The sequence below is a fragment of the Micromesistius poutassou genome (genome assembly GCF_964030765.1).
Source record: "Micromesistius poutassou genome assembly, chromosome: 24".
Classification (NCBI taxonomy): Eukaryota; Metazoa; Chordata; class Actinopteri; order Gadiformes; family Gadidae; genus Micromesistius; species Micromesistius poutassou.
Genome location: NC_140294.1, coordinates 619,156 through 641,290, shown reverse-complemented (window position 1 = coordinate 641,290; position 22,135 = coordinate 619,156). Strand labels below are relative to the sequence as shown.

Genomic DNA, 22,135 nt, shown 5'->3' with positions numbered 1-22,135 from the left:
TGAAACAATATATATATATAAAATAAACAGAGCAAACAAAATGAAACAAAATTGGAATGACAGACCATAGTTAACGTGCACAGATGTTGCTATACAAAAAACAGTATTGAATGTACAGTGCAGTACGTAGCAGGCAGCAAATGGTTAAAGAGACAGTGTGCAGTGTTCCACTGAGTTAGAGTCTGCCGTGATAGTCTATTGGTCATGTGAGCATTACCCTCTGTCAACAGGGCCCAGCTGTCCGAATGGTTGACCCAGATGTGCGAGATCTCAACTGTCTCTCCCTTTCTCAATCTCACTCTACCCCTTCGATTAAATGGCGCTCTGTCTCTTTAAGAAGACACATCCTGTTGTCACCATCCTTAGAGACGATGCTGAAGAAAACAGGAAACGTGTTTATCCTCATCATTCTGAACACTCATATAGAGACTATTTGAAAATGAAATGCAAGTATAGATTGTAAATTTTTTGGGGGGAGTTTAACATGGCAATGTTAAAAAAACTAATATTCTATTAGCATCTGCTAATATTGAAGGTATTTCAAATTTGAAAAATAATTTAATGATTATTGTTGTGTAACCCATTCAGCCCCATTACCGTTGTTCCATCTTTGCTGGGGCTAGATGAGGCAGTGGATCAGTGAAGAAGGCTGAATATAATATGTCTGGTCTCACCAAAGCCAGCACCGAACCAGTTGCTCGGCAGGCAGGGAGGATGAATCATCCCAGTGGAACAGTGCCGTGGGCGGGCAGTGTTTACGTGAATCTGGCTCATCAGATGTCACAGGGAGCAGGGGAGGAGAGGGGGAAAGAGAGGAGAGGAGAGAGGGGGAAAGAGAGGAGAGGAGAGAGGGGGGAGAGAGAGAGGAGAGGAGAGAGGGGAGAAAGGGCAACCGAGAGGAAGAGGATGGTATTTGACGGCAGCCCGGAGGAAAGATGTTCAGATTCTCGCTGTATGCCGATCACAGCTAGAAAAACTGACGTGCATTTCCTTTCAGAAGTGTAGCGTTTTCAAGGGATTTGTCTGCGTCATCCCTCAAAGTGTGTGTGTGTGTGTGTGTGTGGTTACAGAAGCCTCCTGATCAACAGACTGTGTGTAGTTGTGTACTACAGTTTAGCAGCTGATTTACCAGACCAGATTCCATTCGTCAAAATATTTGATAAAGATGTACACGATACAAATAACCAGACTCGTCTGGTCTCGCTTTTATTAAACTGTTATACATCTCTCTCATACTACAAATGAATCGACTGCAATCCAAAAAAACACCTCTATAATACTTATGTCTTTACTATTTTTCTGGTTTCAGGTGGAGAAGCCCAGCACCCCACCCCCACCTCCCATTGGCCATCAACAGAATGTGATGTCACTGACAACGCCACGGCCATTTCCTGTCCAGCCGTGCACGTGTGAGGGCTGACCCGCCCTCTCTGCGTACAGGACATGTTTGAGGTCAAACCCCATCCCGTGGAGAAGAAGGAGTCGAGCACGGAGACAGGTTGGTTTGTGCGTGTGCACTCCAAAACTCCGCCCACGATGGCTCCCACCGTTTTCAAGCATGCAACTAAATGACTCTGTACTTTCTTTGCTCCCTACACCACCATCCACATCCACCTCTGCCACACCCTCATCTCCTCCTCCACCTCAACGCCCCCCCCCCCCCCCCGTCTTCCACACCCCACCTACTCCACCCCCATATACTCCACCATACTCCACCTGCTCCACCCCACCCCTACTCCTCCTCCAACCACCACCTCCACCTCCTCCTCCACCCCATCTACCTACACACACCACCATCTACTCTGTCCTCGTACTCCTGCATCCCCCCCCCACCTCCTCCTCCACACACCAACACCTACTCCACCACCACCTCCCCCTCCACCGCCTCCTCCCCCTCCACCCACCAGATGAGGGCCTGGGCAGCAGTGGGAAGCGGTATGGCTCGGGCTCCCAGGGCTCCGGGTCGCTGTACCTGTCGGACAGCCAGGACTGGGCCCTCTCCCCGGGCTGCTCCCCAGACGAGCCGCCCGGCCAGCACACCGCCATCTCCCCCAGCCTGGCCGACGAGACCTTCCGCTACATGTGTAAGTGGGCTGCTGCTGGTGGTGGTGGTGGTGGTGGTGGTGATCCTATATTGTCCCTTTTTGGAGGAAATTCTTTCTCTGCTTTTGACCCATCCGGGTTAGGGTTAGGGTTGGTACTCTCTGAATCGTAGTTCATAGTTTTCATAGTTTTTCGTAATCATAGTTTTGGATCCAACAGTCCTGCTATCTTATAGCACAACTTCTGGGGGGGGGGGAGACGGCACAGAGCCTGGGCAGGAAACCAGAAACTGAAAGGGGAGGAGTTACGCCTTGTTTCCTGTTTTGTTATGGAGATATTCTATCGAAGAAAGCTCATTTTGCGTGAGTGGACGAAGCTTTCAGAAGCTTTCTACACTTTGAATTGAAAACCTTGAGGTCGTCTGCCATCAGACTTTAGATTGGGAAGAGAAGTCTGTGGAATTGACAATGCATTGATTTAATCCATTTAATCCTGTCAAGAGATTGTTTTTGCCGTATAATAGCTTTTGGCGGGAGCTGTTTAGCATCTTATAGCAATGTTTGCTAGCAAGACCACTCCATTCTTGTTGTCCTAAAAAACATCAAAGCATATCCACATTCACACAGGCTGTGGTCTACCACACAAGCATTGGCGTGTGTCTAATGGTTGTCACTGTTGTCTGTGGGTGGGTCTACGGACAGGAGGCAGATTTATATTGTTTTATATGGTTACCACAAACTCTGTTAACGAGAACCGTAAATACATAACTGCCCAAGGAATGTGTGTATTGTGCTGTGTAGGGCACAGTCTACCACTTACTGATCATACACACACACACACACACACACACAGAATTAGAAGAGGAACAAAGTGTGTGTGTGAGTTCATGTGTGTTTCTATCCTGGCACAGGGATGGAAAATGAAGCGATCTGGTATGTGGAGAGGGTCAGCTGAGGGGGAGAGAGAGAGGGAGGGATGGACTTAAAGAGTGAGAGAGAGAGAGAGAGAGAGAGGAAGAGCAAGCGAGGGACAGAGAGGGCGAGAGAGGGAGGGGAAGAGCAAGCGAAGGACAGAGAGGGCGGGAGAAGGAGGGAGGGAGGGTGAGAGAGACAGGGAGGGGGAGAGGGCTAGCGAGGGACGGGGGGCGGGGGCGGCGGGTGAGGGATGGAGTGAGAGCACGTGAGGGAGAGAGCTGAGAACTGGGAGTCAGAGCGGGACGAGAGAAGGGCGACGGAGTGCAAGAAAGCAAGTGGCTGCAGCTCATGGCTCAAACATGTACAATGACGAAGTGTTTCACAATATCTCCATGGAGGGTGAGTGTGTGTGTGTGTGTGTGTGTGTGTCTCTCTCTCTCTCTCTCTCTCTCTCTCTCTCTCTCTCTCTCTCTCTCTCTCTCTCTCTCTCTCTCTCTCTCTCTCTCTCTCTCTCTCTCTCTCTCTCTCTCTCTCTCTCTCTCTCTCTCTCTCTCTCTCTCTCTCCATTTGGGGAAGTGCCAAACCCTGGCTTGTGTGTGTGTATGACAGGAAGTGAGACCTCCCTTAGTGACTGCTGAATGTTTAGATGCAGAGAGGAAGTCAGTGGGTCTTCACTCAGAGCATATAATATGCACCTGGTTTCTCTTTCTGTTCTTCGGAACCAGGAATCTCAGCTCTGGTTCATTCTTGTCAGGTTTTGATTGACAGCTCTTCGTGTTAGGGTTACTCATGCCAACCTCCATGTAATTCCCAAAAATACATGTCCTGAGGTTGTTTTAACACTATTCAACTGTTATAGCTCCTAAAACTATATTCAGTTTGTTTACTATGTTGGTTACTATATGTTGTTGAATCAAGGCAGATAAAACAATCCTATCAGCACTATTTCTTTACAGCTGCAGAGTCAGCATTGTAATTTTGGGTTGTAGTGGATGGACCAAACTTTTATCAGATGGGCTCTCCCTGGGAGGGCTCTACCTACGTCATTGTTCTGTTTTTAAGTTGTGCACAGGAAATTGCGTGTGTGTGTGTGTGTGTGATGTCCTCAATTTGCACCCATTTGTCTTGTACAGTACGTGTGTGTGTTTGTGAACTGTACACAATATCTCCCTGGAGTGTGTGTGTCCCCGTGTGTCCGTGTGTGTGTGTGTGTGTGTCCATGTACATTTGGGGCAGTGCCAGACCCTGGCAGCCTGGCTCACTCACATGGAGTGCGTGTGTGTGTGTGTGTGCGTCCGAGGATGCCCAGACTCGCCGCCCTCAGACTGATTTGAGGGTCCTTGCCAGCTTGCACACAGACCCGTGGCCCACTTTACCCCGCGATTATGGAGGCGTCCTATTAATAGCTCCGTCCTGGCTCTCCAACAGAGGCACGCACACAGCTGATGTACTAATGACCACCCTACTCACCGCCGCCCTATGACGATGGTGCGGGTGACCCCTACCACCAGGCTGTACGACCCTGGCACTCATTTGGTGTCAACTGTTGTCCGACTGTCCCTCTTAATACTTCTCAAGAAACAGTGCTCATTTTTGGTTGATTTGTTCTGTTTATTTAATTGAATTAAATTGATATTATTATTATTATTATTATTATATACTTTTTTTTGTATTTATATATTCTTTTCAATATTATGTTGCTATGGGAATGCCTGAAATAAAATCATTCCACTGCACTATGTTGCATTGGCCCAATAAACGTTCCATCTTGAGTTTGGATTTAGCTTTACAGGGTTTTTATTATTATATTATTGTTTTTTTATTTGGCATTGTATTGCTTATTGCGTATTTTTTTATTGGTAGACTAAGCAATTGTAGGCCATCTTCCTCGTTATGAGGATGTTTGATTGGTGCCAAAGGTAAGATACACATGAATGTTTTATTATTCTGTAGTCTGCGTGGGTGTTTTTTTGTGTTTTTGTGTGTGTGTAATGTATGTGTGTATGAGTGTGTGTGTCTGCGCGTGTGTCTGTGTGCATGCGTGTGCATGGGTATGTGCGTGGGTGTCTGCGCCTGTGTGTAGGTGCGCGCCGATGTGTCTCACGGGCGTGTGTGTATGTGTGACAGTTTATTCAGCTGTCTTGACGTAATTTGCATGTATTTCCAGTTTCACACAGAGACTTAACGGGTCAGTCTAGTTCTCTGTGTTAACCATTTGGACCGGTTGAGTAACCGCTGAGGGCCATCAACCAGAAAGGAGCAGGACATCCCATACCTGAGCAGGCTGTGTGGGGGGGGGGGGCGGGAGTGTATGTCCAGAGAATGAACCTCTTGTTTATCGCTGAGCTGGAGTTCGGTGGTTGCAATTCGTTACCGTGACCACGTTTTTAACTGCGTTAGGTCCTGGCTAGGTCCTGGTATTGTCTTTATTGAGTTTGTATGTGTCATGTGAACGTGGGTGTGCATGACGGAGGAGAGGAGGAAACTTTGCGTGTGTGTGCGCGCGCATGTGTGCGTGCATGTGTGCGGGCGTACTAATGTTTTAGCTATTAATAAACAGCCAGTCTTTCCATGGGCAGAGGTCACTCGGCGCTGGTTTCTGGTTACTAGTGGACCCTGGTCCAGGCTTGGTTCTGCTCAGAAGCTCACGGGTCATGTATGGGTGGCGGGTGCATGGGACTGCTGTCAAACACAATACTGTAGAACGAGACCTCATAAATACAGAGGAAGCAATTAGATTGGCCGTGAGTTTGAAATGAGTGTTGGTATTGGCAAGCTGTTGCATAGGAACAGTCCACACATTTAGTTTTCCCCCTCACATGTAATTCTATTTAAACAAGCAGGAACATAACTCATTTGGCTGTAGACAGGTCCCCATTTCCACTAGAGAGTAACTGATTTCTTAATCAGTTACGATACTCCAAAATGGGAAGTGTCTCACAATGGGGAAGAATGGGAATGTTCACTGCCCCTTTCCTTTCTGCGTGTTGTTAGCGTTAATGGGAAAACTGCACCCACTGCGAACTGGATTGTATTTTCTGTCTCTTTCTTTTGGATGACTGCTGGAATCAAGGTGATTTCTTGTACAACTATTGATTGATTTCTGATCTCTTCCTCTGTCTCTTTCTCTGTCTCTGTCCCTTGCTGTCTATGTCTCTCTATATCTCTCTCTGTCTCTGTGTGTCTCTCTCTGTCTGGGTGTTTCTCTCTGTCTCTGTGTTTCTCTCTGGCTCTGTAGCGTACCTGGCTTTGGAGCCCACCTCCTATCCCCTCCCCAACTCTGGAAGCCTCTCCAAAGGTAGTATCTTCCATCCCCCTGCTCTTCATCTGCCTCATCCTGCCTAGAAAGGGAGTCTTGTGTGTCAAAAGCCCACTACCTGTATGTTTACCAGCGTGTTTCAAAATGCTTCAAATCCATATTCCAACGGTTTGCTCTGATGTCTGCTTCACGTAGCTATTATTACACCTCATCGTTTTCAGAAGTGTTGCGAGGCTTTGCGCAACAACAAACTTGCTTATCGACTCAACTCTCAACCTTGTTTTCACTGTATAGCCAAATTCACTGCCATCGCACCATACCAGTAAGCACATTACTACAAAGTATTAGTTTAGTTCATTTGTACAATAAGGTTTTTCAGTCACAGTCCCAGCGCAGGTACATGTACTTGTATGCATATTACACATACTTAGTACGTGTAATATCTAGCAAGTAATTATAACAGGGATAACAACCGCTGTATCACCCACACTGTATCAGTTACCTGGTATTTGTGTGTTAGAAACTTAGTTAGAAGTTCTAATGCAGTTTGTCTTTTTGCATGTTGGTTCTGGGTAAATTTGATAATATTACAGTAATGGATCCGTAATGCAGTAATGCTCTGTTGTTTTGTCCGGCTGGGCTATCCGTTTAGTGGATGCATGTGTGTTTGATTGGCATGATCCACTAGGCTAGCAGGTGTGCTACGAACCGAGGCTGGGTGGTGGGACATCTGAGGATCGGATTCAGATTACACTTTATCGATCCTCTGAGGAAGAGTAGAGTCTCGTTTTAAACGGAAGCCAGACGTACGCGCAAAAATGGACACCGGAGATGATATCGATTTGGAATGTATTTGAAACGCGTGCAGAATAAACGTGGACACAACCAGAATAGGAAACATAATGTTTAAAGATAGAACAGAAATGGCAGACCTAGTATATACCTAGACCTATCATGTAATGCATTTTCTCTGTAAATCATCAGTCCAGCACACGCAGTAAACAAAACGCTAGGTTAACTCAGTACACACGCACGCACACGCACACACACTGTCCCACTTCCTGCTCTCCCTGTTTGTGTACGCTTATGTTTCTGCTGCTGTGTGTTCCAGTTCTCAGTGCCGATCGCGTTGAGCAGATGACCAGAACCTACAATGACATCGAAGTGGTCACGCATCTGCTGTCCGAGGTAAGACCACCGCCCATAAGTGCGTTTTACCTGAAAGTTTTAAGTGAACACATTTAATTAATTATTGTCGAGTAACTATATATATAATAACATATTTTTAGTTTATTTCTCCTAAAGATATCTTTTGTGTAGTTCACTACTTAACTGTCTCCGTCAAGACGTTGCCTTCCCTTAAACGGTATATACTGTGTTGTGATTGGCCAGCGGGACAGGGACCTGGAGCTGGCGGCTCGGATTGGTCAGTCGCTGCTGCAGCGGAACAACCTGCTGCAGGAGCGCAATGAGGCCGTGGAGGAGCAGCTCAACCAGGCCATCGACCAGGTACCCAGCGCACCCACGATGAATAAAAAAATGTAATGCATATGCATGGGTCTTAAACAGTGACACAGTCACACGACCATAGAGCAGGGCATCAACCGTGCAGGTATATTCCATTATATATATACAGTAGATGAAAGTGTCCACCAAACAACATACGTTAAACAGAGTTATCATCGTAGGACCACCACAGCTCATAACACTAATTATGGCTCTGCTCCTTGCAGACGAAACAAGTGAAGATTTACATTTAAAGGTGCCATGACATGCCACCGGGTGTGGTGTGATTAGCCGTTACAAGCCTTTTGGAAATCTGCCCCTTATGACATCATAAGGGGCAGAAAGTGGGCGTGTCCACCTAGATGTGTGCTGGATAGATCAGTCTACCGGCCTACCCGGTGGACTGTAGCAAATGTTGCTCATCTAATCCGTCACACGTCTAGGTGGACACGCCCACCTGTGATGTCTTAAGGGGCGGATTTCCAAAACGGCTTGTAACGGCTAATCACACCACACCTGGTGGCGTGTCATGGCACCTTTAAGGCATTTAGCAGATGCTTTCGTCAGAAGCGAACTACAACCATTTATATACACACATCCACACCTCAACGGCGGCGGAGTCAACCACGCAAGGTGACAGCCAGCTCATCAGGAGCAGTCGGGGCGAGGCGTCTCGCTCGGGGACAGCCCGACACTAGGAGCCAGGAGGAGCCGGGGATCGAACTAGCAACCTTTCGGTTACAAGTCAACCCGCTCAAAGTCATGCAACGAGCAGCCTCATAATCAGGGTTACGAGCGGCGCCTGTGTTGGCCCCTACGACGAACGCCACCTCAAGCGGCTCCGTCGTTGGGCAAACGTCGCGAGTCAGAGTACTCAAGCGTACGCCCCCCCCACCCTCCGCTGCGCTCCAGGTGCACCAGCTGCAGCACGAGCTGGCCAAGAAGGACGAGCTGCTGCGCATGGTGGCCAGCGCCTCCGAGGAGAGCGAGAGCGACTCCAGCTGCTCCACGCCCCACCCGCTGCTGCAGCGGACGCCGGGGGGCGGCGTCTCGGCCGCCACCGCCGCCGCCGCCGCCCTGGGCCAGCTGGAGGCGCTGCAGGGCAAGCTGGAGGAGCTGGAGGAGGAGAACCAGGCACTGCGGTCGGAGGTACGCCGCGCCGCGCCGCGGGGACGGAGATGTGGTCTTTAAGGGGGAGAGGGAGATGTAGTCTTTAGGGGAAAGGGGGGTTGTACCTGGGAGATGTAGTCTTTAGGGGGAGAGGGAGATGTAGTCTTTAGGGGGAGAGGGAGGTGTACCTGGGAGATGTAGTCTTTAGGGGGAGAGGGAGATGTAGTCTTTGTTATGCTGTACCGCCTGTGGGCACACGATGGACAATAAACTTCCCAAGCCCTCTGATTGGGGAGGAAAGGCCATATATGGACGTCTATATCACGGTTGGTGTTTCCCGCCCTGCAGGCGAGTCACTTGAAGACGGAGACGGTCTGCTATGAGGAGAAGGAGCAGAGGCTGGTCAACGACTGTGTGAAGGAGCTCCGTGAGTCACTCACTCACTCACACACACACACACACACAGTCACTCACTCTGTGTGACTCTCTCTGTCTCTATCTCTGTCTCTGTCTCTCTCTCTCACTCTCTGTCTGTCTGACTCACTCACTCACTCACTCACTCACTCACTCACTCACTCTGTCTCTCTCACTCTCTGTCTGTCTGTCTCACACACACACACACACACACACACACACTACATTAACATGTGTGTGTGTGTGTGTGTGTGTGTCTCTCTCTCCAGGTGAGTCCAACAGCCAGATGGTGTCCCTGGCTGACGAGCTGTCCCACAAGGGGGAGGAGGTGCTCCGGCACCAGGAGGAGATCGCCCAGCTCCTCTCCCAGATCGTCGAGCTGCAGCACCGCGTCAAGGAGGTGAGGAGAGAGAGGGAGAGAGAGACAGGCTGGAGGAGAGAGAGAGAGAGAGGCTAGGATAGAGAGAGGTAGAGAATATAGAAGAGAGACAGACTGGAGGAGAGAGAGAGAGAGAGACAGACTGTAGGAGAGAGAGAGGTAGAAAATGTAAGAGAGAGAGAGACAGACTGGAGGATAGAGAGAGACAGACTGTAGGAGAGAGAGAGGCTAGGGTAGAGAGAGGTAGAGAATATAGGAGAGAGACTAACTAGGATAGAGAGAGGCTAGGGTAGAGAGAGGTAGAGAATATGAGAGAGAGGTAAATTATATAAGAGAGAGACAGACTGCAAGAGAGAGAGAGGTAGAGAATATAGAAGAGAGACAGACTGGAGGATAGAGAGAGAGACAGACTGTAGGAGAGAGAGAGGTAGAAAATGTAAGAGAGAGAAGACTGTAGGATAGTTCAGCCTACCAGTTGCTATTGTCCACTGGGTAGGCTGGTATGCTGATCTATATCCAGTGGACTCTCCCACTTGTAAAGTCACAGGGCGGGGCAGATTGTGAACCGGCGAATCGCACTCACACCTGGTGGTAAAGCAGGGGCCCTTTTAAATTCCCTAATGGCCGCTCCTGTGTCCTGGGCCCTCTGCAGCTGGCCCTGGAGAAGGAGGAGCTGAGGATCCACCTGCAGGCGTCCAAGGAGGCCCAGAGGCAGCTGACCGCAGAGGTAACCCGCACCGCAACACAACCTCCATAGCACTGTCAACAGCATCAGCTGGAGTCAGTTAACACTGACTCCACACACCACACACAGTCTCATACAGCTACTATAGCAATGGTGCATTCGTGGCTGGTGGATCATAGGTGCTAGATTGTCTTGTTACTTTCAATGTCACGCCGTTGTCCACTGATACAGACGGTGCTGTTTCGTTTGTTTTCTATTGTAAAGAATATTCAACGATTAACGAATTTAGAGTTTATGGAATTTATGATGTCATGCAAATGTTGTCTATCGATTATCCATTGAATAACAATACTGTGTGTGTGTGTGTGTGTGTGTGTGTGTGTGTGTGTGTGTGTGTGTGTGTGTGTGTGTGTGTGTGTGTGTGTGTGTGTGTGTGTGTGTGTGTGTGTGTGTGTGTGTGTGTGTCTTGGCAGCTGAACGAGCTGACGGAGCGAAACGCAGAGTGTGTGGGGATGCTCCACGAGTCCCAGGAGGAGATCAAGGACCTGCGCAGCAAGAGCAACACCACGGGCGGCCTCCGCAGACACCTCTCCTACGGCCTCTACCCCATGGTTAGTGAACCCTCTGACCTCTAACCTTTAACCTCTCCTACGGCCTCTACCCCATGGTTAGTCTGACCTCTGACCTCTAACCTCTGACCTCTCCTACGGCCTCTACCCCATGGTTAGTGAACCCTCTGACCTCTGACCTCTCCTACGGCCTCTACCCCATGGTTAGTGAACCCTCTGACCTCTAACCTTTAACCTCTCCTACGGCCTCTACCCCATGGTTAGTGAACCCTCTGACCTCTGACCTCTCCTACGGCCTCTACCCCATGGTTAGTGAACCCTCTGACCTCTAACCTCTGACCTTTAACCTCTCCTACGGCCTCTACCCCATGGTGAATGAACCCTCTGACCTCTAACCTTTAACCTCTCCTACGGCCTCTACCCCATGGTTAGTGAACCCTCTGACCTCTAACCTTTAACCTCTCCTACGGCCTCTACCCCATGGTTAGTGAACCCTCTGACCTCTGACCTCTGACCTCTCCTGTGTGGCAGGACTCCCTGGCGGCGGAGATCGAGGGCACCATGAGGAAGGAGCTGAGCGTGGACGAGGAGGCCGTCTTCCAGGACCAGAGGTCAGCCGCGCTGCGTTCGTCAGCGGCCTAGCTCGCCGTGCCTCCTTCAATAGGTTCAGGGTGGAGGTTTTTGGATAAGCATTATACGTTACTAAAAACTTTAAAAAAAAAAAAAGCGTAAGTGGTAAAAAAAAATCTATGAACAGCAAGTTGAAAAAACATTTAACAGTAAGTTAAAAAGAACATTTAACAGTAAGTTAATAAAAACATTTAACAGTAAGTAAAAAAATCATTGAACAGCAAGTTGAAAAAACATTTAACAGTAAGTTAAAAAGAACATCTAACAGTAAGTTAATAAAAACATTTAACAGTAATTTAAAAAAAACACATTTATTAAAGTGTAGCAAATGTATGTATTCATCCCTTCAAAAGTCTATCTGGAAGATATAATAGTGTTATTTACCTATCATTTATCAGTCACTTCATTCAATGTGTTCAATGCACCAAATCGCTGGTGGCTGACCTTTGACCTCTTGACCCCTGACCCCGGGGCTCCAGGACCTCCCAGAGGCGGGTGTTCCAGACGGTGCGCTCGGTCAACACGCTGACGGCGCGGGCCTCCTCGTCCCCCATCCCCGGGTCGGGTTTCAGCCCCCTGGTGATGACGGCCCAGCCCTTCCAGTCGGCCCAGGGGTACGTACCAAGACCCTCACGCCCACCCACCCCCATCCCCTCCAGTCGGCCCAGGGGTACGTACCAAGACCCACCCCCATCCCCTCCAGTCGGCCCAGGGGTACGTACCAATACCCACCCCCACCCACCCCCATCCCCTCCAGTCGGCCCAGGGGTACGTACCAAGACCCACCCCCCACCCCCACCCCTTCCACTCCGCCCAGGGGTACGTACCAAGACCCTCACCCCCACCCACCCCCATCCCCTCCAGTCCGCCCAGGGGTAAGTACCAAGACCCTCACCCCCACCCACCCCCATCCACTCCAGTCGGCCCAGGGGTACGTACCAAGACCCTCACCCCCACCCACCCCCATCCCCTCCAGTCGGCCCAGGGGTACGTACCAAGACCCTCACCCCCACCTCCATCCCCTCCACTCCGCCCAGGGGTACGTACCAAGACCCTCACCCCCACCCACCCCCATCCCCTCCACTCCGCCCAGGGGTACGTACCAAGACCCCCACCTCCACCCCCATCCCCTCCAGTCCGCCCAGGGGTACGTACCAATACCCACCCCCATCCCCATCCACTTCAGGGAGGGAAAGTAAAAACATTTGCCTTCTAATAGGCTACTAGCTTAGCGAGTAACGCCTCAACTTACCGTTGAAGTGTACTCGCTCAGGCCCGGTTCCAGAACAGAATGCCTTGGGGTGCATCTGAGATTATAGGGGGTGCACCAGTACTATAGTAAAACCAGCTACCCAGCTTCAGTTCAGACTTCGCTTTTTACACTACGCCTTTCTACCAGTAGATAGACAAGCACTTCTGGGTAGTTGTACTGACATGTTGGGACAAAAACATTTACTGTGCTTAAAAGATGGTATCACATCATGTCTTGTGATGTGGAGAACATTTCAGCTGCAACGTTAGCTTATTGATATCCAAGCTTTGGATATGAGAATGAATTAATAATGGTTAAATTAAATCAAATTTGAAAAGGCTCAAGAGGTTCACATACTTTCAAGCAGCACTGTAGCCTTGTGAGACCAAATAATTTAACAACATAAACATAAAACATAAAACATGCTCTGTATTTATATAAGTGAACCACTAAATGTCACAAAATAATTTTACATTATCATTCACAAGATAATGCTTGAAATATATCACTTCATGTCTAATACATCTAGATTATATGGAACCTTTTGAATTAAATTACAAAAAAATAGCTTTTCCCTGATATTCTAATATTATGAGATGCACCTTTATGTGAACCACTTAATGTCAATAAGTGCTTATTCTGCTGCCCAAAACTTTTAATGCTGACAGATAAAACCCAATTAGGAATGTTATTTTCACAAAAAGTAATCAGTAATACATAGTGCCTTTCTTAAAGTTCACAAGATTGTAAATAAATACAATCAAAACACAATTGGCAAATATGGGTTCTTATGAACAACACAGTGGCGCCGGCAAAGGCTGCGAGTCGGGCAGGATTGAGCTAGCGTTGCTAGTGCTAGTGTTCACAACGGTTATACTGTCTGATGTATTGGATTCTTTTGAGGTGTTCCTTTTTTATTTTCGGATATCCATTGTAAATGCCTAATTGTTGCTGCCGAAGAAGTTTAATGTCACTGACGTGCGCGCCGCCGGACGGGGCGCAGTTCACGCGCACCTGTAATAATAATAATAACGTTCTTATCGGTTTAGTGAACAAAATAAATGCAGCAAACAACGGTATTTAATGGAACAATTCGTTTTGTGAGCAAGTGTTTTATTTTTTTTATCATATTTATAAAAAAAATAATAATAATTCACTCCCTCCTTTTTTCAATTGAGGGTGCAAACAATTTTTTTGGGGGTGCAATGCATGCTTATGCACCCCCGTAGAACCGGGCCTGTACTCGCTTCAACGGTAAATTGAAAAACGGACCGTTTTTTTGAAGGAAATTAACAGTTTAAAGGGTATGTCAACCTCTTGAGTTTCAAAGAACACGATCAGAGCAGTCGTGACAGTGGTAAAGGTTTTAGCAAAAGACGAACACATTGGGTTCCATAGGAGCAGGTGCGAGGGGCGTGGTCAAACGTTGTCAAAACCAACGTCACACTCTGCTTGAGCTAAGGTGAGCAGCCAATAGAAAACAACCGTTCTGGAAAAGCGTTTCTAGCCGGAAGTAGAAGATGTATTGTATTTACCGAGACTTTCCCCCTTGGAATAATGTTAGACGTTAAAAATTGAACAGAAACGTTCAGAATCACTTCTTGAGACCCAAACAGTTTTCAACTGAAAAAATTGATTTGGGGTTTACTTTTGACCTTTAATTCTGAAATGCATTACGACATTGTTGACCCAATTCATACATGAATAAGCTATGAGCTAACAGTAAAGGTAAAGGTTCAACGTGTTTTACGGGGATGTCATCGATCACCTCTATATATATCCATTTAACCATACATAGGAAGGCTGACTCTCCCATACAGCCGATCATGTCCTATTCTTATAACGTCTCCAGGGGGGAAATCAATGCATTTCACCGAGCGTTTGAACACCACCACCAGAGGGAGCTGTTTGACCTTCCCTCCCTCTGGATGTGAGGCTGTGTTCTCATGACCCATTTGTAAAGATGAATCCCGGACTGGGAATGTGGGCGTCACAGCATCCATAGCAAGTTTGGCGCAGTAGCTACCGGTAATAAAAAAGCAATACAAATTTAGATCCACAATAGTGGATCTATAATTAGTGTTATGAGTGTTATGAGTAGTTATGATTAAGGATGGGCATTTCAAGAAATGTCCTTGATTGATCATCGATAAAATGAACGATAAATTACCGGTGTAATCGTTATTTTTCTATAGACTGTATAAAAAAATTCTGTTGGTAGAAAATACAAAATACAGCATGTTTTTTCTCAATGGGGGCCTATGTGGCGCTTGTAAAAGCCGAACAATGCGCTCTTAAACACGGGAAACAATTCAAACGGACCAAATCTGTATTCCAATTCCACTAAGAACCGAGGAGCAGCCAAGAGACGGCTCGGCTCTTCCGTCCTCCCGCTATGCAACACAACCTCCAACAAAAATATCACGTGATCGACAAAGTTCTTAACGATCAATGATCGATCATCCATTAATCATGCCCATCCCTAATTATGAGTGTATAACGTGTGTGACGTCCCCCCCCCGCCGCCGCCGCCGCCGCGTTCCAGGGACGACACGCCGCCGCCGCCGCCGCTGCGCCCGGGCCAGCCGGGCTCGCCGGGCGGCGACCACCTCAGCGACGCCATCCACCGGCTCTCGCTGCGGCGCCACAACTTCCTGTGCGAGCGCAAGTTCTTCCAGGCGGAGCGCCAGCGGAAGATGGAGGCCCTGCGGGGGGCGGGGGCCGAGGAGGGGGAGTGGGGGGGGGGCTCGCCGGCGGGCAGCGGGCGCTCCTCGTGCTCCAACCTGTCGGAGCTGTCGGTGGTGTCGGGCGTCTTCAAGACCTTCCTGCCCGAGAGGCTGCAGATCGTCAAGCCGATGGAGGGTGAGTGGCGACGGGGGTGTGGGTGGGTGGGCTGGGGGTGGGGGGTCTCACTGGGGCGGTAACAGAGAAGCACGCGTCAGCCCGTCGCCTCTCATGTGTTGAGTTAGGATTGGAAGTACGTGCGTGAAAGGAGTATGTGTCACGCTTTATTTATTGAGTTATTTTGTGATACGCGTAGTGTACAAGCCGTTACAAGCCGTTTTTTGGAAATCTGCCCCTTACGACATCATGAGTGGGCGTGTCCACCTAGACGTGCGCTGGATAGATCAGTCCCACCGGCCTACCCGGTGGACTGTAGCAAACGTTGCTCATCTAATCCATCACATGTCTAAGGGGCAGATTTCCAAAACGGCTTGTAACGGCTAATCACACCACACCTGGTGGCATGTCATGGGACCTTTTAAGGTGACCGACATGGCCTCAGGGGTGTGGGTGTGTGCGATGGTGCCGGTCGATTGGCGATGCTGGCTGTTTACCATTTGACTTCATGACTCCAATCAATACAGGGATGATTATTATACAAGGGTTTTTGTTGCAGGCTAGTTTGTTTTTGAAGCAGCACTGTTGAGTCAACCAAAGGCACGTGGCAGGACTTTGACTCCCTAACCCTGGGGTCCCCCTCTCCCCCCCCCGTTGACTCCCTAACTCTCCCCCCCCCCCCCCCAGGCTCCCTGACGCTGCACCACTGGCAGCAGCTGGCCCAGCCCCACCTGGCCACGCTGCTGGACCCCCGGCCCGGGGTGGTGACCAAGGGCTTCCGCCCGCTGTCCCACGACCGGGACCCCGCCGACGACGACGCCGCCTCCTCCTCCTCCTCCTACCGCCTGGACGACCCGGAGGAGGACGAGGAGGAGCGGGACCGCGCCCACGCCGGGCCGGCGGCGGCGGCGGAGGAGAAGGGCTCCACCGAGCGGGGCAAGCCAGACAAGGAGGAGGAGCAGGAGGAGGAGGAGGAGGAGGAAGGGGGCATCGTGTTCAAGGTGCGCGTCTCGTCCACGCCCGAGGACCGCCGGGAGCGGCCCAGGCTGCCGGGCTCGCCGTTGCCCTCGGCGACGGAGCCGTGCTCGCCGCTGTTCCGGCCCCTGGCGGCCGTGGGCGCCGTGTCCTACGCCTCCGCCGTCCGGGCCGACCTCCCGACCGGCGCCGGCCCCGACCCCGCCCCCGCCCCTACCCCCGGCCCCGCCCCCTCTCCCGGCCTGGTGCAGCCCGTCGCCGCGGGAACCGCCCCGCCGAGCGACGCCGCGCCCGGTCCCGTCCGGTCGGAGGGCGCGCCGGTCGTCTCCGCGGCCGCGCCGGTCGTCTCGTCGTCAGGTAAAGGACGCCGTTTCTTTGTTGTTGCCAGGGGCGACGGAGTTAGCCGTTACGCGGACGAATCGCGTATCATTAGCCTCATAGCGGATAAAGTGCCTCGGTCAAACACGGGAGATGACTCAGGCTCATAGTGATTATGGAATGTAAAAAGCACTCTGATTGGCTTAGGATATAGCCAATGAGGCACAGTGACTCGGAGAGTAGAGTTAGGTTAGATGTAACATTTTGGCCAAAATATGACTTAGGAAATGATGCTATGAGGCTAACGATATGTCGTTTTTGTTTTCATTTTGTGACGTGACTTGTGTAAGGGACATCAAACATCCACACGACACGATTGTTGTCTATTTTTCTTTTACTTTCCTCTCTTTTTGTAAGACTTTGTGACAGTTCTGATCAGTTCCGGGGGGGATTATTAATCAAAAATTAAATGCCCAAAAATCGATCCCAGTAATTCTTGAGTTTCCGCTTCCTCGAGTAAAAGCATCTCGCCGTGCAGAGCCCTGGGACTCTGGGACTCATCAAAGTTCAAGTTCAAAGTCAGCTTTATTGTCAATGCCAAAACAAGTGCCAGACAAAGAGAATTTCTTTGTCGAAAGGAGGAGAAAAGGATAAAATTAGGTTAAATGAAATAAATGAAAATGAATGATTAAATGAAATAAAATGAGTCATATTTACAATAAGTAAACACTTTTTTTCTAAAAAGTGCAAAATAATTCTGAATAGTTCAAAGGTAGGCAAAACAAAGAGGTAAAACAAAACGGTATATATACAATAAACTCCTAGGAGACTTTGTCGAACTAGAAGTCTAACGTACTAGGAGTCTAACGTTCTGTTGTTGTTGTGCTTGTTCCAATGACATCATCATCGTGGCTCTGAACGTCTGCAGTGCAACACCCCGGCAAGTGCCAGAGCACCTTCTCCACCTACACCGTCACCACCTGCCGCATCCTCCACCCCAACGACATCACCCAGGTCACCTCCAGGTAACCTTGCCTGCCTCTATCTCTTCCCCCCCCCCTGCGCTATCTCTCTGGTTCTTTTTCTCCACTGCCGTGTATCCGATGCTTGGAAATAAATCTAAATCTTTCCTCTGTATTATTATTATTATATCTTGTTTCCTCTGTATTATTTGGTTTGTGGGCTGACCTTGGATTGTGTCTGAACCTTGTAAGTTACGTGTTTCATACACGATGAATACACGCTGCATTACAAGTTGTAATTCTGCGTGTATTCATTGTGTATTAAACGTGTATTGGAAGGTGCTGGGGCATCTCTTCCCTGATTGGTTCTGGGGATAGATCTTGACTGTTAATCACAGGTGTGACATGCAACTCTTCTAAATGGCGGAGAAACGTAGGGAGGGAGGTAGCAGAGAGAGAGGTTTTTTTGGGTGGTTATTCTAAATCTCTCTCTTCCGCTCTGGTAGGGGCAAACGATGCTTCTTTGCTGCTAGCGCATTCGAACCAGGACTACATATCCCGATGTCCCTGGTGGTTTTTTTAAAATCAGACCTTTCATCGAAAATCGAGTCATTGTCTTTCAGGACGGGAGCATATGACCTGAAAAAAAAAATAATAATAATTCTGACAAAATATGTTTTTGAGGACACAACTCCACCTTGGTTGTTGCGTTTATAAATCTCTTTCTTTCTTTCTCTCTCTCTCTCTCTCTCTCTCTCTCTCTCTCTCTCTCTCTCTCTCTCACCTGTGCATGTATCCCCCTCATGCGTATCCATCCTGACCGTACCTCCCCCTCTCTGTGCCTCCCTCCCCCCAGCTCCCAGCCCATGTGGTCGGTGGCGGCCCCCAACACGCCCAGCTCCCTGCGGACGGGCCCCAGCACCCCGGTGACGCCCTGCCGCCTCAGCCTGGGCGGCGACGCCTCCTGCTTCCCCCCCCGCCGCCCGTCTGCCACCGCCGCCCCCGCCGCCGGCGGCCTCGCCAAGCTGGTCCTGGAGCGCGGGATCTCCGCCTCGCCGCGCCCCGCCCCCTCCCTCCGACCCCGCCTCCACCACCACCACCACCGCCGCCCGGACACGCCCCCCAACTCCCCTTCCGGCGGCGGCGGCGGCCCCCCCGCCCCCGAGCAGCGGCCCGCGCTCGCCCTGGACAACTTCCTGGCGTCGCGGCCCGCCGAGCTCTTCCTGCAGGACGTCTACGGGCTGAACCTGGGCCGGGCGCCGCCACACCCCGACCTGCCCAGCCCCTGCCCCGACACGCAGCCCCCCAAGACGGCCAAGGCCCGCGGCGGCGGCGGCGATGGCATCGGCGGCGCCGTACCGCCCGACCCCGTCAGCGTGGGCCTGGTGGAGCGGCTGTGTCGCCTCGGGTTCGGCCGCGTGCTCCAGGGCGCCCCGCCCGACTCCTCCCCCACCTTCGTGGCGGCGGGCGGGGGCAGCCTGCTGGACGGCCTGAGACGCAACCAGAGCCTCCCCGTCATGATGGGGGCGCTGGCGGGGGCGGGGGCACCGGCGGCGGCGGCCCGGCCCCGTCCCCTGGCCCACCCCACCTCGCTGGCTCTGCCCCCGCCGCCGTGGGGGGACCCCAAGGGGCAGCAGCGCAGGGGGAGGCTGGCCTCCTTCACCCAGCCCTCGTCCTCCCAGTACGGAGCCGGGAAGCACTGAGTGAGGGGGTGATCCCCCCCCGCCCATCCCCATGGTAACTCTCCCCCTCCCACCCGCGTACCTCCTCCTCTTGCCCCCCCCCCCCCCCCGCTTGTATTTTTAAACAGGAAGTGCGACAGTGCCCACGGAAACGATTCGGTCCCCTCGTCTTTTCTTAAATAGTGATTATCGACGTGATTCTTTTAAAAGCACAATGGACGGCGCGACGTTGAGCTGTGACTTTGTACGCGCGGCGATGCCTGCTGATGCCTTAATTCGCCTGTATGAGTCGGGAGGGGGTGGGGGGGGGGGTGGTCTGAGGTTTGGGTTCTGAGGAAGAAATCTGAACCAAACGGAAAATAATTCCTGTGAAATGCATCTGATTTTGACCGGTCGCGTCTGCAAGACTCCGGATGTTGGCGTGCAAGAGGTGGAAGGTTTGAGGAAGTGAAGGAAGGGTTCTGAAAGTGGCGAGCGAGGTGAGGGTTTTTGGGGGAAAAACGGCGGAGAAGTTTGGTCTTAGCAAGTGGTGTGGGGGTTCTCGGTTATATTCGAAACCCAGCAGGAGAGGAGGTGGATAGGTTGAATAAGAGGGTCATCCGGGGTCTTGTGGAGTGTCTCTTCCAGGGCTCGTCCCTGGGCTGTAAAGCTCAAGAAACTAGGGTCGGGGTCAGGGCCTAACGCTGCTTCTTTGCTGCTCGCGCGAACGAGGACTACATATCCCAATGTCACCGGCGGTTTTTAAATCAAACCTTTTATTGAAAATTGAAATATTGTCTTGAAGGATGGGACGGAAAAAATAAAAAATAAAAAATGAAATGAAATGAAATTCTGACAAAAGATGTTTTGTCGACACAACTCGGTAACGGACCTCCCTGTACGTTCTTGCGTCAACCGACATTTTTGTCCGCCGTCGCAAGGAGCTAGGTGGGAATGTGTCGTCTGATCAGCCATAACCTTGTGCCACAGACCGGGGTCAGTATGACGGTTATAACCTTGAATAAATAACAGTTTTTTTAAACTAGTTTACCGTGGCAACGCTAGTGCCCGTACGCGTCCACTACGTCGCATATTTTACCAGCATGCACTGATGCGCTAGGGGCTTGTTTTTGGAAGGAAAAAAAGTTGAATTATTATATATTTTTTGCGGCTGTTCTTTTTTTTTTTATGTCTGACGCTTCTTAAAGAGAAGCATCGGGACAATTTCGCCACAGGTTCGATTTTAAGCCATGGTTTTATGATTATCGGAATGCACTTATTACTTTTGTTTAGAGTTCAGGAATTTTTATTTTTCTCAAACGAGGTGCACGGGTTCGGTTACAAAACGTTCACCAATGAGAATTGGGGTCGTAGGTTATGGGGTTAGGAATGGGGTGGGGAATCCGATTCTCAGGCTCACGTCGTGTTGGAGACTCCGTACTGAGGGGGGGGAGGGGGCACTCTGGCACATGCTATTTAGTTGTGGTTCACCTTATTGATTGTTGTATTTATTCTTCAGTGGTTAGTTGCTTTGGTCACTCAGCGTCATCCCGGGGTTCAGTACAAGGTCATGGACTTTCTTTTATTGATAACAGGGGGCACAGTTCATATCGATTCAGATTTTTAAGTTCAAATATGGCGCAACATCTCCAAACAACCACCGCAACGCCGTCCCTTATGCTGAATTTCATAGTTTTACAATTCTCGATCTCTTCTGTTATATTAATGCTCAAAATAATTGAATTGTGGCCTGTTTGATACGGTGGCAGTTTGGGAATTGTGCGTCTGGGCTATTTCTTAACCCAACGTGTCCCTTGTGAGTCCTTACTGAAGCTAGCTTTCCTTGCAGTCCAAACCGTCTTTCTGCCCAACCAAACCTGTACCAATGTAATAATGCACTTCATTTTTGTTCTCTCCCAAATGTACATTTTTATTTTTCATTTACCGACAACCCTGTAAGCAATATAGAATAACACTGTACAGGATATATAAATGTGTGATTTAACATGGCTAACTTAGCAGGCATTAACGCAGTCGTCAAAAGATATTGCGAACATTGCATTATCCCGAACGTTTCTCATTTGTTTTGTTTTAAAAAATGTAAATCAACGGCACAAAGGTTTGCAAACCAAAAACTTTTTTGTAACGAGTATCGACATTGACCGATGTAGAAATCCAGTAAGCTAACGTGTGTGTGTGTGTGTGTGTGTGTGTGTGTGCGCATAATAACTAGATAACGCTTCAAGTAACACTAGAGATGCCGTGTTTGCTTCGGAATTTCAGGGCGTTAATCGGGCGACGGTAAACTTCGGGTTCCGTTCTGACGGTTCATCCCACAGCTTTGTTTTTTTCCCTCGCAGAATCTTCGTGATCCGATCCACACACGGACCTCTGTCTTCTGTTTTTGTTTTTGTTTGTTTGTTGTGGTGGTATGAACCGCCTGGTGACGTCACCCTGCCTACGTCCTATCGTTCAGTTGCCTCCTTTTTTTTATAAATAAATCCATGGAAATGAACGGCAGTGACTCGTTCGTTTGTTCTGACGGGTGGAGCTCCTCGCATGTGAAGATTAAGAATGTGACGGTCAGAAGGTGTTAAAGGGGACATATTATACCATC

At 49.9% G+C, this 22,135-nt stretch overlaps 1 protein-coding gene across 2 annotated transcripts; it reads left to right on the top strand.

Annotated features, from left to right (window-relative positions):
• The first annotated feature begins 1,316 nt into the window (after nt 1-1,316).
• On the top strand, nt 1,317-22,026 carry trak2 (trafficking protein, kinesin binding 2). 2 transcript variants are annotated; one of them, XM_084487812.1, is made up of 16 exons: nt 1,317-1,498; nt 1,908-2,084; nt 6,196-6,255; nt 7,328-7,404; nt 7,609-7,725; nt 8,635-8,871; nt 9,181-9,259; nt 9,516-9,646; nt 10,278-10,352; nt 10,784-10,921; nt 11,411-11,490; nt 11,989-12,123; nt 15,307-15,623; nt 16,290-16,934; nt 17,824-17,920; nt 18,714-22,026. In XM_084487812.1, exons 1-16 carry the CDS (start codon nt 1,444-1,446, stop codon nt 19,558-19,560), a joined length of 3,267 nt encoding a protein of 1,088 aa, XP_084343938.1. In that variant the 5' UTR covers nt 1,317-1,443; the 3' UTR covers nt 19,561-22,026. The 2 variants fall into 2 exon arrangements, with proteins under 2 accessions (XP_084343938.1, XP_084343939.1); XM_084487813.1 differs by lacking the exons at nt 1,317-1,498; nt 1,908-2,084 and adding an exon at nt 3,265-3,356.
• Nucleotides 22,027-22,135: the final 109 nt, after the last annotated feature.

Excerpts from the sequence above, each read along its gene's own strand:
- trak2 (XM_084487812.1), top strand. The coding sequence starts at position 1,444 with ATGTTTGAGGTCAAACCCCATCCCGTGGAGAAGAAGGAGTCGAGCACG. Across the intron at positions 6,256-7,327 it reads CTCTGGAAGCCTCTCCAAAG|TTCTCAGTGCCGATCGCGTT; the intron begins GTAGTATCTTCC and ends TGTGTGTTCCAG. Across the intron at positions 9,647-10,277 it reads TGCAGCACCGCGTCAAGGAG|CTGGCCCTGGAGAAGGAGGA; the intron begins GTGAGGAGAGAG and ends GGCCCTCTGCAG.